At 37.5% G+C, this 14144-nt stretch overlaps 1 protein-coding gene across 2 annotated transcripts in view; it reads left to right on the top strand.

Annotated features, from left to right (window-relative positions):
- The window catches only part of FCHO2 (FCH and mu domain containing endocytic adaptor 2), a 126227-nt gene extending 118624 nt beyond the window's left edge, over positions 1-7603 (top strand). For both annotated transcript variants that reach the window (XM_070774553.1, XM_070774554.1), the window contains 4 exons: positions 957-1156; positions 1893-1957; positions 4744-4908; positions 5226-7603. In XM_070774553.1, the coding sequence (XP_070630654.1) occupies positions 957-1156; positions 1893-1957; positions 4744-4908; positions 5226-5248 (453 nt within the window). In that variant the 3' untranslated portion in view covers positions 5249-7603. The remainder of the gene's footprint in view (positions 1-956; positions 1157-1892; positions 1958-4743; positions 4909-5225) is intronic.
- The last annotated feature ends 6541 nt before the right edge of the window (positions 7604-14144 follow it).

Here is a 14144-nt window from a genome sequence, read left to right as displayed (position 1 = left end):
CATTCATTCAGCAAGTATGTATTATTCAATGCTTGCTAATTGCTATGAATAGCATAGGGAGAAAGTAAACATAATAAGTAAATAATGTATATTGTGCTATGGAGAAAGAAAAGTCTGTACAGGATGATCAGAGTAGGTCTCATTGAAAAGAAGTAAGTGATTGTGATTAAAATTTCATTTGGAGTTTGGAGTATTCCAACTCCAGGCTTGCGGAACTGCATGGTGACCCAGTTTTTCTGTTTTAAATCTAAATTCTTATGAAGAATCTTAGAATTTTCTGTTGAATGTTGACATTCTCAAATGTTACCTGCATAAATAAGAATCATGTGGTTAACACCCTGATTTCTGTACCTGTTGAATCAGATGTTCTGCATTTGGAAGGCAGCAATGGTTGGAGAAGGCAATGGCACCCCACTCCAGTACTCTTGCCTGGAAAATCCCATGGACGGAGGAGCCTGGTAGGCTGCAGTCCATGGGTTCGCTGAGGGTCGGACACAACTGAGCAACTTCACTTTCACTTTTCACTTTCATGCATTGGAGAAGGAAATGGCAACCCACTGCAGCGTTCTTGCCTGGAGAATCCCAGGGACGGGGGAGCCTGGTGGGCTGCCATCTATGGGGTCGCACAGAGTTGGACACGACTGAAGCAACTTAGCAGCAGCAGCAGCAATGGTAACACTAATATCACCAATGCCTCCAGATTTTCTGCATTTGGAGCCAGAGAAATATGCATTGTCCACAAGCACCACAGAAATTTTGATGTAAACAGTCCCAGGTCTACACTTTGAGAGTCATGCTTATACCTTTGAGATGAGCCTGCTTCACTCTACCTAGCAACAGACAACTCCCTCATTATTGTTTTTGAATGTGTGATCTCTTGTGTTCATGTATATGTCAGTATGACTTGTTTACTTTGTAGGTCAAAGGCAGTTGTTTGTTTTTTTCTCTCTTTAAAGGTGTCATCAAATGGTATTCAGTCCACTCCTCTAAATCTTGCCACATATTGGAAATGTAGTGCTGGCACCACAGATCTTAGGGTGGATTATAAGTACAACCCGGAAGCTATGGTGGCGCCAAGCGTGCTCTCCAACATACAGGTGGTGGTACCAGTGGACGGCGGAGTCACACACATGCAGTCCCTTCCCCCTGCAATATGGTGAGTAAGTAGATTCTGAATTCCTACTACATTTCTGTCTGCAGTCCCCCAGTATAGGACCTCATTTCTGAAAGTTGTCTTACAAGTTTGAAAATTTTTAGTGTATTTTCACATAGAAATCATGTTATAAAATGTATTGTAGATTTTACTAGTCAAGCTACAGTAGTTTCAACCCAGAATAAACAAACCAAGTTTGCTGTCCCCACCCAGACTTGAGTGATTCAGTACAACTTTACCCTCAAAGTACATTACTTCTCTAAACTTTTTTCATTTAAAAAAGATAATTATTTTACAGAGTTAAATATAGTATCTAGCATATCTATAGGAAAACCTACCTGGTTAGTGTTAAGTATTAGTCATCTCTTAACTGCCTCTCTTGCTTCCTCCATTAATGTTAGTATATACTCTGACGATTCTTTGTTTATATCTGCTTCACCATTTAATAATAAAACTATTTTCCTTGAGTAATGAAGGTACTCGATCACCTATACATTGTTTTCCTTTCTCTTATCAACAGAAATAGAATTATATAATTTGGTAAATATCTACTTATTAAGAAAAAGAATAGTATTTTGTTTATATTATTCATAAACACATTTTCACCAGTGATACTATTCTAAAGTAAATTTAGCACTAGTTCTAGTGAAATATTTAAAATGTATTTACTGAAGTGCTCATCCATGTACAAGGAAGGCATCATACTAGACACATTAGCTGAAGATATTTGTTCTTACAGGAATGCAGAACAGATGAAAGCCTTTTGGAAACTGTCTGGTATTTCGGAAAAATCAGAAAATGGAGGTAAGTGTGTGCATGGTTTGTTTATAATATAATGGCACTGAAAATGGATCTTTTAGGCATGTTTATGGAAAATTTTCTCCTGGAATTTCATGCCTTCAGTTCTAGAACTGACCACTAGGTGGAAGTTAATACCTTAAAGAATGGACCAATTGAGATTCAGAACACATTTTTTTCTTCTAGATTGAAAGTGCTTTCTCTGTGAGAAAATGTTTTGCTATAACTTTATAAATATTATGTAAATATTCCTTATGTTCATGTGCTAACTAATGTTAGCACATGAGAAGATACCTATTAATTTATAGACGTCTGGGAAACGTGATAATTGAAACTGATAACTAATTAAAGTAATTAACATGCTGTTTAGTTCATTCTGTTAATGGGGTCTGCCTGGCCTCCCGGAAATAGTACAGAAGCTCTCAGGCTTTAAAAACTCCCCTTGCCTATCTTGCCTACTCTTTCTCAAGAGAACCTTTCCTTGGTCATATACCCTTATTAAAACTATTAACAGCCTTTAATTCTGTGATCATTATTTCAAGAAGAAGCAAGGTAATCGCCTCCGCACACCACGTCTGCATGTGTGCTCACAGTGCAGAGAAATCTCTACTAGTCAGTTGATCACTCCTAGTGTATCCTCTCACTCAGTTTAGAATATAATTCCCAGGACAGTCTTTTAACATTTTAATGGCAGTTTCTCTTAATCAAAGGAGACTTCTCCTATCTCTTTTGAATGCCTAATTAATCTCCAATAACTTTTCCTATTAGGTAGGTTTTTTGGCTTTTCAAGTTTTACTCACTTTTTTCCTTTTGAACATTTTAAGCATCATGTGATTAAAATATATCATCAGTAGTTTTTCTTAAAGGTATTTCTGCATAAAAGACCAGGTACATACTTGTATTGTTCACCTCCTGTGCTGAACTAGGCTTTTACGACTAGAGAACCACACTCCTAACCCAGCTAATCTCTGGTTCCTTTGTTTGTATTTGGTACTTAAAGGTTGCCTGTGCTCAAGTGGCAAATGTACTGATTTTTACTCTAGCTGTATGACTAGGAGATAAAACTGAAAGTCCTAGTTGAAACTGGAAGTACAACCAGTTAGCAAGGAAGAAAGGGTTTTTATATTTTAATATTTTCCCCATATTTAATGAAACAGTGTTATTGTAGGTATTTGCCAAGAAGGGAATTTGTTCTCTGAAAAACAGGATACAAATTTTCTAACTGGGTGTTGTAATTATAGTTTCCCTCTGCTGTTCAGGTATCAGAGTGACTATGTGAGGACTGTGTGAGAACCACATCTTACAAGTGTGGTTCTGATTTGGTTAGTCAACCTTTAAAAAGATATCTCCAAACTAGAATACGATAAAGTAGAAGTCTGTTTCTGTTTTGGCTTTATGCTCCGGAGAGGAGCAGGAAATATTCTAAAGTTTAAGGGTTGCCCTGTTGGCTGCTCTTGGCCTGTGGTCGCACTTTCACAGAATTGAGTTGCATATCACAAACTAAAAGCTTAGGGAGCACTTGGACACGGGCTAAGAGTTAGACAGCAACTCATTTTCCCAACTGATCTGTGTGCCACCAGGTACAGTAGTATAGGATGGGTCTTTGTTATATTTTCTTTCAAGTTTCTCTCTATGGTGTACAGTTTCTGCACGGGGAATCACAGAATGTCACTGTTTCTACCCAGCAATTCTGTCTGCTTTTCTCAAACCGGAAACCTGGGAACCCTCCCTCTTAGGCTTCTCCTCCTATTTACCCTTTGACTTCAACTCCTGAATGTTTTCCAAATTCATTCTCCTCTTTCCTTTCCCCCAGTGTAGTTCAAACACACTTTTCCTGTCACCTAGAGTCCTAGACCATTTTATTGACTTTCAGGTGGTGTCCCTGCCTTGCATCTTGTACCTTGTTGCCCTTCTAAGATTCTTACCTGAAATGTTTTGTCTTCCTTGTCTTTGGTGGCTCCCTACGTTTATTTCTTATTGTGGTCTGTAAAGATACTTAGAGCTTTCCTCAGCTACCAGTCTATCGTCTTCTGCCACTTTGCTCCACTTACATCTGTTCTCCTGATCTTCTGGTATAGATGTAGTTACCTTAAATGCATCGTGCTGTCAGCTCTCCCGTCTCTGCACCTGTAGTTACCTTTTCCTGAAACAGACCCCATCATCCCCACAACATTTTATGTGCTTTGTATCCATAGCTTTTGATAGTTTCTTTTGTATAGTACATTTATAATACTATAAATTTATAATATTCATAATTATATACTATTTCTGCCAGACTATTAGACTGAGGAATGTGGAATAAATGGTTACATTGAAAAGAAAGCCCCTCAGACATATTTGGCATGATTTTAAAAAGAAAGATGAATACAGAGGTAATACTGATACAGCTCTTCCCAATCTTAGCTATTTAGCTTCTTTACCTCTCCTGCCCCATGGTACTCAGCAGTCATTTCCCTTTGGCTTTAATGCCCATTCATTGTTTCCAGGGCTTCCTTCCTTCCTGTCCTCAGCCTTACTTGTCTTTTGACTCACTTCAACACACAGAGTGTAGGAATATCAATAGTAAATCCCTCTGAAGACTGTTATTAAGTCAAGGAGAAGCATGGATTAAGATTACTTAATGAAAATTCAGATTCACTGACTAAAATCTGATTTGAAAACAGGACAGTGATTCACTTATACGTTTAAAGAATTTGGAATAGGATTGACTTTTTTTTAGCTTTTACTTGCTCACTTGCCTTTTTTGGTGTGAAATAGTATCCTGTATAAATTCTTTCTTCTCTTCCTTATAGGTTCTGGGTCCCTCAGAGCAAAATTTGATCTTTCAGAAGGACCCAGTAAACCCACAACACTTGCAGTGCAATTCCTCAGCGAGGGAAGTACCCTCTCAGGAGTAGATACTGAACTTGTAGGCACTGGCTACAGGCTTTCCTTAGTAAAGAAGCGGTTTGCCACTGGTAAGTTGGGAGATTTCAAGCTTTTTCATGTACATGGGAAACATTTATATTCTAATAGTTACTAAATGACTCTCAAGTAGTTTATAGTCTGAAGGCATGTAAATGTTTCCTTTGACCTTTGGTACAAAGTGCCAGATAGAGACACGCCTGGGAGAGAGAGTACTCATGGTCAGTATAGCTGAACACCTGTGATCTGATTCTAATGTACTGTAAACAGCAGATGGGAACTGGGGTTTGTGTCTGTAACCACAGTGGAAATGTCCTCCTTTGAGTTCATTTGAAATTATAATGGCAAAGGTCTACTTGGTGTTTTCCAGGACGATACCTGGCGGATTGTTGATGGACCTGGGAAAGTGGTTGGCTCAAGGGAGTAGTACAAACCTGCCGTTCTGCATTATTTTTCTTTCCAAACACTATTCTGACTTGTATTATATCTTTAAGAGCTAACTACAAACATTAAATTGCACTTTTGAAGTGAGTCACCGAAGAAAATAGCACTGAAATGATTTTCAACGCTGTAAATGATCAACTGCAATATTCAGGAAGCACATTTATTCAGATTCTCAGTAAAATGAAGTTTTTATAGGCTGGAAATTTTATCTTCAGTGTCTATGTTGAAAAAGGGGCTTTTAGTGTAATATGAGGCCTGAAATTTCAGGAGAGGAAGCACAAGATAATTTAGCTTTCTATAAGTTTTTAGAGTCAGAGGTAGCTTTTAAAAACGTTTAAGTTTGATATTAAATGGATACAAACAGAACGTGAATTCTAAGTTTGGGATAATGTTGATAACACTCAATCAAATTGAGTTATGTGCCATAAAGTAATCAGACCAGAGTCCAAGGTGTATGCAAAATTTATAATTTGATTCTCATATAAACATATTAATAAAGTGTAAATGGTGTTTTATATGATTTTTTTTAATCCTCAAGTGCAATGTGTTTTAAAATAAGCTTGCAAAAGACAGCAGAGAAATTTGCTTCTGCAGTTAACTTTATAGAAGTTGTGATTGTTTTGATGAATTAATGCTGTTAGATTTAATTTATTTTTATATGGATTGCATAACGTGTGCCTTTAAAACAATAACAAAACCCAGAAATGTGCCTATCCAGTTTGTGTTCATTAATGTGCCTCACTTTTTTCCTCACAGTCCAGATTTTGTATTCAGAATCTTAGTCAAGAATTTTTACAAGATAATTGCGATTTTTTATAAAAATCTTTGGTTGCAATTGCAGTGGGAATTCAGAATAACTAGAGGACAATTTATACTTAAGAACCCTGGCTCCCTTCTTTAGTGTTACACTGTAGCCACTAGAGAAATATAACTAACAGCCTATGTTTACAGGGGAAAAGATTACCTTCAGATGTTCCATCTTAACCTTATCAAAAAATTCTGCAACACCGTAATGGTAAATTGGTAACAGGCATTTTCACTCTCAACTTAACATTTCCCCTCACTCTTATTATTGGAAATTTATATATTTATTTACTGAATGTGATGTGAGCATGAGTTTGTAGTAGTTTGTGAGGAACACACTTTAGAAAAGATCAGTTTTGGCATTTTCAACACTTGGAAAAATTGGCAGTTTTTATGTTCTTTTTCTTATCACCACCTGCTAAAAATGAGGAAACTATTTGAAACGATGGATTGGGTTAAGCGTTTCTTAAAATAAACTACTAATATTAAATAGTAAAAAACCTAACTTTATAACAAATCCTGATTAATTGAAGGAAGTAAATATTTTGGACACAGTTTCATAATTTACAAATGGGAATTTTATTTATAAGGATAAGTACCAGTGTCCTGCATTTTGCATAGAAGTAATAAATTGTGTTATATATAGTAAATTTATATAAAATCACTAATTGTTCTCTTAAGCTCTACAGAAAGTAAAATCCCTCCCTCTATACATTTATGTAACATCTTGCTATATTAAATACAGCAGAAAATCTACTCATGAGCAATATATATATATAACACAATATGTGCTTTTTAAATATATTCAGTGTTAGCCCCATTCTAAATTTAGATTTGACTAAAGCAATACATAAGATAATTTGCTAAAATTTTCATCTTGACTAGATAGTGGACAGAATTAGAATTTCTAACATATTGTACCCTTTTAAATGCCAATTACAGTCCCTTACTGGAATCTTAACTGTAATTGCTTTGCAAACTGCTTTTATTGGGAAGTTAATATTTTATTATTGGATAGACACCATTATACTCACCATGTTTGTTTTTAATCAAGTAGTACCTTAAAATGTACAAACTAGTGAAATGGTTATACTTCTGCACTTTCTTAATTACCAGTCCTCATACCAAGTATTGGTACATAAATTTGTATCGGGTGCAGGTTACAATTTTGAAGCCATATGAGTTTATATTGATTTTTTCATTTAAAAATCCACTAATGGTGTAAAAAAAGACCAATAGATTTTCAATGGGAAATGTATTTTAGCAAGCTGGTTCTTGCTTATGTATAGTGATAAACTTTGTAGCTGCCTCTTTAACCAAGAATTTGTAAACACAGAACTCTTAACAAATGTGAGTTTTTAAGATTTGTTATTTACTACTTTGAGTTGTAATTAGAACAATGCAAATCTTACAATATTTTGTAAATATTTTTGATTTTTCATAAAAATGTAAATTTTACATAAAAGTTGTACCCTTAATAAACATGTAATATATAATTTATCAGTTGGTTTGTGTGTTGTACTTTTGTTGATGGTAATAATAGCTATGTCATAGACATTATGACAAGGCAGGCTTGGTAAGTAATGAATAATTGGTTTTGAACTTTGTATCACCATTTAGACAGCCATTTACTAAGTTTTAATTGGTTATATAGGAAAACTTCATTTAGCATATAACCCAAAAATGTAGAAATTGTTTAACAAGGGATTATTTTGGTTTCTAAATATACTTAACTTGATGTTAAGCTTTAGCAAATACTCTCCCCCTGACCAGTTTTTTAGGAACACAGTGTTGCCGTTTCAAAATTATACTCTTCCAAGGAACATCAAGGCTTTCAGAAACCAGTGGATTTAGAAAGGAGTTAAAAAAAAATTTGAAAAAGATTTCCTCATAAATATTAAAAATTTTGCTGACTCTATGTCATAAAAAGGACAGGTTGTGTTGGGTTGGGGACCCTGTGTAACGAACAGGTAGCACTCTTACATTCATGTCATACACTTCACTTACCTTATTTCTTCATTAGTCTCTTTTTTCCCCTTCCCCTGCTCCCACCTGTTATAGTGAATGATGCTAGCTGCTATAATAAGTAAGGTCTCGACCTTAAACACTGTAAAATAGTATTGCTCACATCACAGTTCTAAGGAGGTTGGAGGAAGAGCTCTGCTCCTCACAGTAATTCAGGGCAGGCTCCCTCTGTTTTTGTGACTCTGCTCAAAGTCTTCTCCATTTGGCCAGTGGATGGGGAAAGAGAGAAAATGGGTATTTATGGGCCAGGCCCAGAATTGGCATTATTTCTGTTCACATTCCTTTAGCAACAACTTGATCTGTGCTCCCAACTAACTACAAGGAAAGATGAGAAATATATAGTGTGGCTGTGTGCCTAGGAGGAAAAGAAAACATGTTTTGATAACCCAGTAATCCTCTGGCATGTATCCTAGCCTTTCTCTATTTGGTTAACTTACTTTATTCCTTTCTCCTAAATGTGTATTTAATGGTGTCTGTGGCTTTCACTTCAAAGGGTCTATTCCATCATCTCTTGCTATATATACATATTTTACCCCTATTTTAAATTATATCTGATTATTTCTGTATTTCTTCTAATTATATATGATATTTATGATTATCTATAACTCAGAAACCAGTGCTTTAGTATGCAGCGTTTCATTGTCAGTAATTTTTTAACTGCAAGTAACACAAAATAAAACTAAAAATGTTGTAAACAAAGTGTTTTTCACATCACAAAGTCTGTGAGTTTGTTTGTTGCTGTTGTTGGACAGAACAAGTGATTCTCTTGGCATTTTTTTATGGTTGCGATATGGCTGCCACAGCTTCAGATGATATGTTCTCATCCAAAGCTAGGAGAGGGGCAGTTTCAGGTATGTCTGTCCTTTTTGTCAGGAGAGTTAAAGCTTTTCCAGCACATTTCTGCTTATTTCCTGCTGGCCAGAATTGTGTAAGGGGCAGAATTGTTTAAAGTAGCCTTTTTTTTTTTTTTAAATGATAAAGGAGAAGGTGCTGGGAATGGCTTGAAAATGAGCTGGCCAGCAGATCAACCACAGAATTTCTGACTGGTGGCACTAGTAGTAAAGAACCTGCCTGCCAATGCAGGAGACAGACACGCGTTCAGTCCCTGGGTCGGGAAGACCCCCTGGAGGAGGACACGGCAACCCACTCCAGAATTCTTACCTGGAGAATCCCATGGACAGAGGAGCCTGGAGGGCTACAGTCCATAGGGTCGAAGAGTTGGACATGACTGAAGCGACTTAGCACACCAGTGCACGTGAGCATCTTTTTTTACAGCATATTTCCAATTCAATCTCTGTGCTTAGCCCAATCAACTTATTTGACAATTTTAAATTTTAACTCCGCAAGGAGCAGGGTGAACTTGAAAGTGCTCTATGTTTTATCTTCAGAAGAGTAAATCAGTATAATTTCCCTAAAGAGCAGTTTTCTAAAATCTTTAAAAACATTATTTATCATTTAAACTAGTAATTCATCACTGTTGGGAATTTGTCCTAAGAAAATGAAACAAGTAAGCAAAGATAAGTTTATAATATGAAAAGCTTGGAAGGATTGGTTAAGTGAGTTGATAACTCCCATTTAGTGAAATACTATATAGCTAGCTAGCTAGCTAAGTCACTTCAGTTGTGTCCAACTCTGTGCGACCCCATAGACGGCAGCCCACCAGGCTCCCCCGGCCCTGGGATTCTCCAGGCAAGAACACTGGAGTGGGTTGCCATTTCCTTCTCCAATGCGTGAAAGTGAAGTCGCTCAGTCTTGTCTGAGTCCTAGCGACCCCATGGACTGCAGCCTACCAGGCTCTTCCGTCCATGGGATTGTCCAGGCGAGAGTACTAGAGTGGGTTGCCATTGCCTTCTCCCGAAATACTATATAGGTATTTAAAATAATCATGATCAAGGTTCTACTGAATAGCACAGTGAATACCTATAATAAACCATAATGGAAAAAAATATGAAAAAGAGTATGTGTATATATGTATAACTGAATCTCTCTGCAATACACTAGAAACACATTGTAAATCAACTTCAGTAAATTAAAACAATCATGAAGGTCTATAGTCAATAATGAAAAGGTCAGTTTTTATTCCAATCCCAAAGAAGGGCGATGCCAAAGAGTGTTCAAACTACCACACAATTACACTCATTTCACGACAGCAAGGTAATGCTCAAAATCCAAAGACGTTCTCCCACTGTTGTGAAGGTTCTGAACCCCACTTCAGGCTTCCCAGCCTGAGGATCCGACAAAGAGACTAGGAATCCCCAGGGAATCTGACCTTCAAGGCCAGCGGGACTTGATTATAAGAATTCCACAGGACTGGAGAAAACAGAGACTCCAGTCTTGGAGACCACAAAGAAAACCTTGCCCACACCAAGAGTCAGAGGAAAGGAGCAGTGACCCCATAGGAGCCTGAACCGAAACTACATGCTAGTGTTGGAGGGTCTCCTTGGTTGGGGCTCATCACAGGGATGGGAACACTGGCAGCAGCAATCTGGGAAGGTCCCCCTTGGCATAAACCCTCTTGGAGGTCGCCATTAACCTGACCATAGAGCCCAACATAGAACCGGTAGACCTGAGGGCTGGGTCACCTCAGGCCAAGAAACTACCAGGGAGAGAGTGCAGCCCCACCCATCAGCAGATAACTGAACTGAAGCTTTACTGAGCAAGGTTCTGCCCAACAGAGCAAGACCCAGTTTCCCCATCACCAGTCCCTCCCATCAGGAAGCTTACAAAAGCCTCTTAACCTCCTCTATCAGAGGGCAGACACAAGAAGCGAGAAGAACCACAGTCCCACAGTGACTAAAAAAGGCACATTACAGAAAGTTAATCAGCATGAAAAAGCAAAAAGTTATGTCCCAAAGGAAGGGACAAGATAAAAACACCGTAAAAACAACTAAATGAAGTGGAGATGGGCAACCTTTCAGAAAAAGGGTTAATGATAGTGAAGATGATTCAGGATCTCAGAAAAAGAATGGAGGCAAAGATTGAGAAGATGCAAGAAATGTTTACCAAAGAGTTAAAGAACAAACAGAGATGAATAACCCACTAGAAGGAATCAATAGCAGAATAACTGAGGCAGAAGAACATAAATGCCCTAGAGGACCGAATGGTGGAAATCACTGCTGCAAAACAGAACATAGAAAAAAGAAGGAAAAGCATGAAGACAGCCTAAGAGACCTCTGGGACGGCACTAAATGCGTCAACATTCACATATAGGGGTCCCAGAAGGAGAAAAGAGAGAGAGAAAGGACCTGAGAAAATATTTGAAGAGTTAATAGCTGAGAACTTCCCTAACATGGGAAAGGAAATAGTCAACCAAGTCCAGGAAGCAGAGAGTCCCAGGCAGGATAAACCTAAGGAGGAACACATGGAGACACATAATAATCAAACTGGAAAAATTAAAGACCAAGATAAAACATTAAAAGCAACAAGGGAAAAACAACAAATAATATACAAGGGAACTTCCATCAGGCTATCAGCTGATTTCTTGACAAAAACTCTACAAGCCAGAAGAGAATGGCATGATATATTTAAAGTGATGAAAGGGAACAACCTACAACCAACAAGACTCTATCCAGCAAGACTCTCCTTCACATTTAATGGAGAAATCAAAAGCTTTCCAGACAAGCAAAAGTTAAAAAGAATTCAGCACCACCAAAGCAGCTTTACAACAAATGCTAAAGGAACATCTCTAGGCAGGAAACAAGAGAAGGAAAAGACTACCTACAGAAAATAAACCCAGAATAATTGAGAAAATGATAACAGCCTCATACATTATTGATCAGTTCAGTTCAGCTGCTCAGTTGTGTCCAACTCTTTGCGACCCCATGGACTGCAGCATGGCCCCATTTATTGACTTCAGCACATTATTGATAGGATCATAAATATCATTAATTACTTTAAATGGATTAAATGCACCAGCCAAAAGACATAGACTGACTGAGCAGATGAAAATATATGCATGTATGCACTTTCACTTACTACATCACTCTGCTTGATCTCCCCAAATTGTATGTAACTTACACTGTTAGGTTAATCATGTTCCCATTATGGCTTGCAATTGTAATTATCTTTTTGTCTGGCTGTTGATTGTGAAAACTGGTAAACATCTTTTACTATTGTGATTATGGGACCATTACTCAATACCACTGTATCGTGATTGGTCAACAGAAAAATAATAGAATTCTGTATCACCAAAACTACCACTTAATAGAAAAACCTGTAATCACTTTTTAAAATCCAGATGCATATCAGAATTATCTTGGAATTTTTTGAAAAATACAAAATGCACAGGTATTGCTTTCTTTTCTGCCAGAGTTCCAGATGTTTCTAATGAGCAGTCATGTCTAAAAACAACTGGACTATATGAAGATCTGTTACTTTTATCTAGTTTGTTTCACTTTTTCTATTTCATATTCATGGTTCCCATTCATTTAAGTTTATATTTTCCAATTTCTCCATCTTTTTTTGGATGTTCCTCCTTAAACCTTTAAGTAGTAGAAAAAACTTATATATATATATATATATGTAATATGTATAGTGTATATATAGTTTAGAAAACTAATGAATTTTTGCCAAACTAAAAAATTAATGACATTTTGATTCCACTTAATTGACTTAGTATGAATACAGTGCTGCTGCTGCTGCTACTGCTGCTAAGTCGCTTCAGTCGTGTCCGACTCTGTGCGACCCCATAGGCGGCAGCCCACCAGGCTCCTGCGTCCATGGGATTCTCCAGGCAAGAGTACTGGAGTGGGTTGCCATTGCCTTCTCTGAATACAATGCTAGATTTGTAATTTAAAAAAAAATAGATATGCAACAAAAGTTTACTGTATAGCACAGGGAACTATAGTCAATAATAACCTATCAGTTCGGTTCAGCTTAGTCGTGTCCAGCTCTTTGCAACCCCATGGACTGCAGCACACCAGGCTTCCCTGTCCATCACCAACTCCTGGAGCTTACTCAAACTCAGGTCCATTGAGTCGGTGATGCCATCCAACCATCTCATCCTCTGTTATAATAACTTATAAAGGAAAATAATCTCAAAAATATATGTGCATATGTATAACTCAATCACAAAAGAATTCTGTTTTTTGAAATGTAATGATGTTTATCTTTTTGCCAGTTTTTCTAAATGTCCTATGGAAATCTAATAAGAAGGTATGAGATACAACATTCTAAATATATTTATGTAGGACATAAGATTAATATTGACTATGCCAAAGCCTTTGACTGTGTGGATCACAATAAACTGTGGAAAATTCTGAAAGAGATGGGAATACCAGACCACCTGACCTGCCTCTTGAGAAACCTATATGCAGGTCAGGAAGCAACAGTTAGAACTGGACATGGACCAACAGACTGGTTTCAAATAGGAAAAGTACGTCAAGGCTGTATATTGTCACCCTACTTAATTTAACTTCTATGCAGAGTACATCATGAGAAATGCTGGGCTGGAAGAAGCACAAGCTGGAATCAAGATTGCCAGGAGAAATATCAATAACCTCAGATATGCAGATGATACCACCCTTATGGCAGAAAGTGAAGAGGAACGAAAAAGCCTCTTGATGAAAGTGAAAGTGGAGAGTGAAAAAGTTGGCTTAAAGCTCAACATTCAGAAAACTAAGATCATGGCGTCTGGTCCCATCACTTAATGGGAAATAGATGGGGAACCAGTGGAAACAGTGTCAGACTTTATTTTTTGGGGCTCCAAAATCACTGCAGATGGTGACTGCAGCTATGAAATTAAAAGATGCTTGCTCCTTGGAAGAAAAGTTATGACCAACCTAGATAGCATATTGAAAAGCAGAGACATTACTTTGCCAACAAAGGTCCGTCTAGTCAAGGCTATGGTTTTCCCACTGGTCATGTATGGATGTGAGAGTTGGACTGTGAAGAAGGCTAAGTGCCGAAGAATTGATGCTTTTGAACTGTGGTGTTGGAGAAGAGAGTCCCTTGGACTGCAAGGAGATCCAACCAGTCCATCCTAAAGGAGATCAGCCCTGGGTGTTCTTTGGAAGGA

The sequence above is a fragment of the Bos indicus genome, chromosome 20, assembly GCF_029378745.1.
Source record: "Bos indicus isolate NIAB-ARS_2022 breed Sahiwal x Tharparkar chromosome 20, NIAB-ARS_B.indTharparkar_mat_pri_1.0, whole genome shotgun sequence".
Classification (NCBI taxonomy): domain Eukaryota; kingdom Metazoa; phylum Chordata; class Mammalia; order Artiodactyla; family Bovidae; genus Bos; species Bos indicus.
Note: the sequence above shows the minus strand (reverse complement) of the source record. Positions and strands in the feature narration are given on the sequence as shown.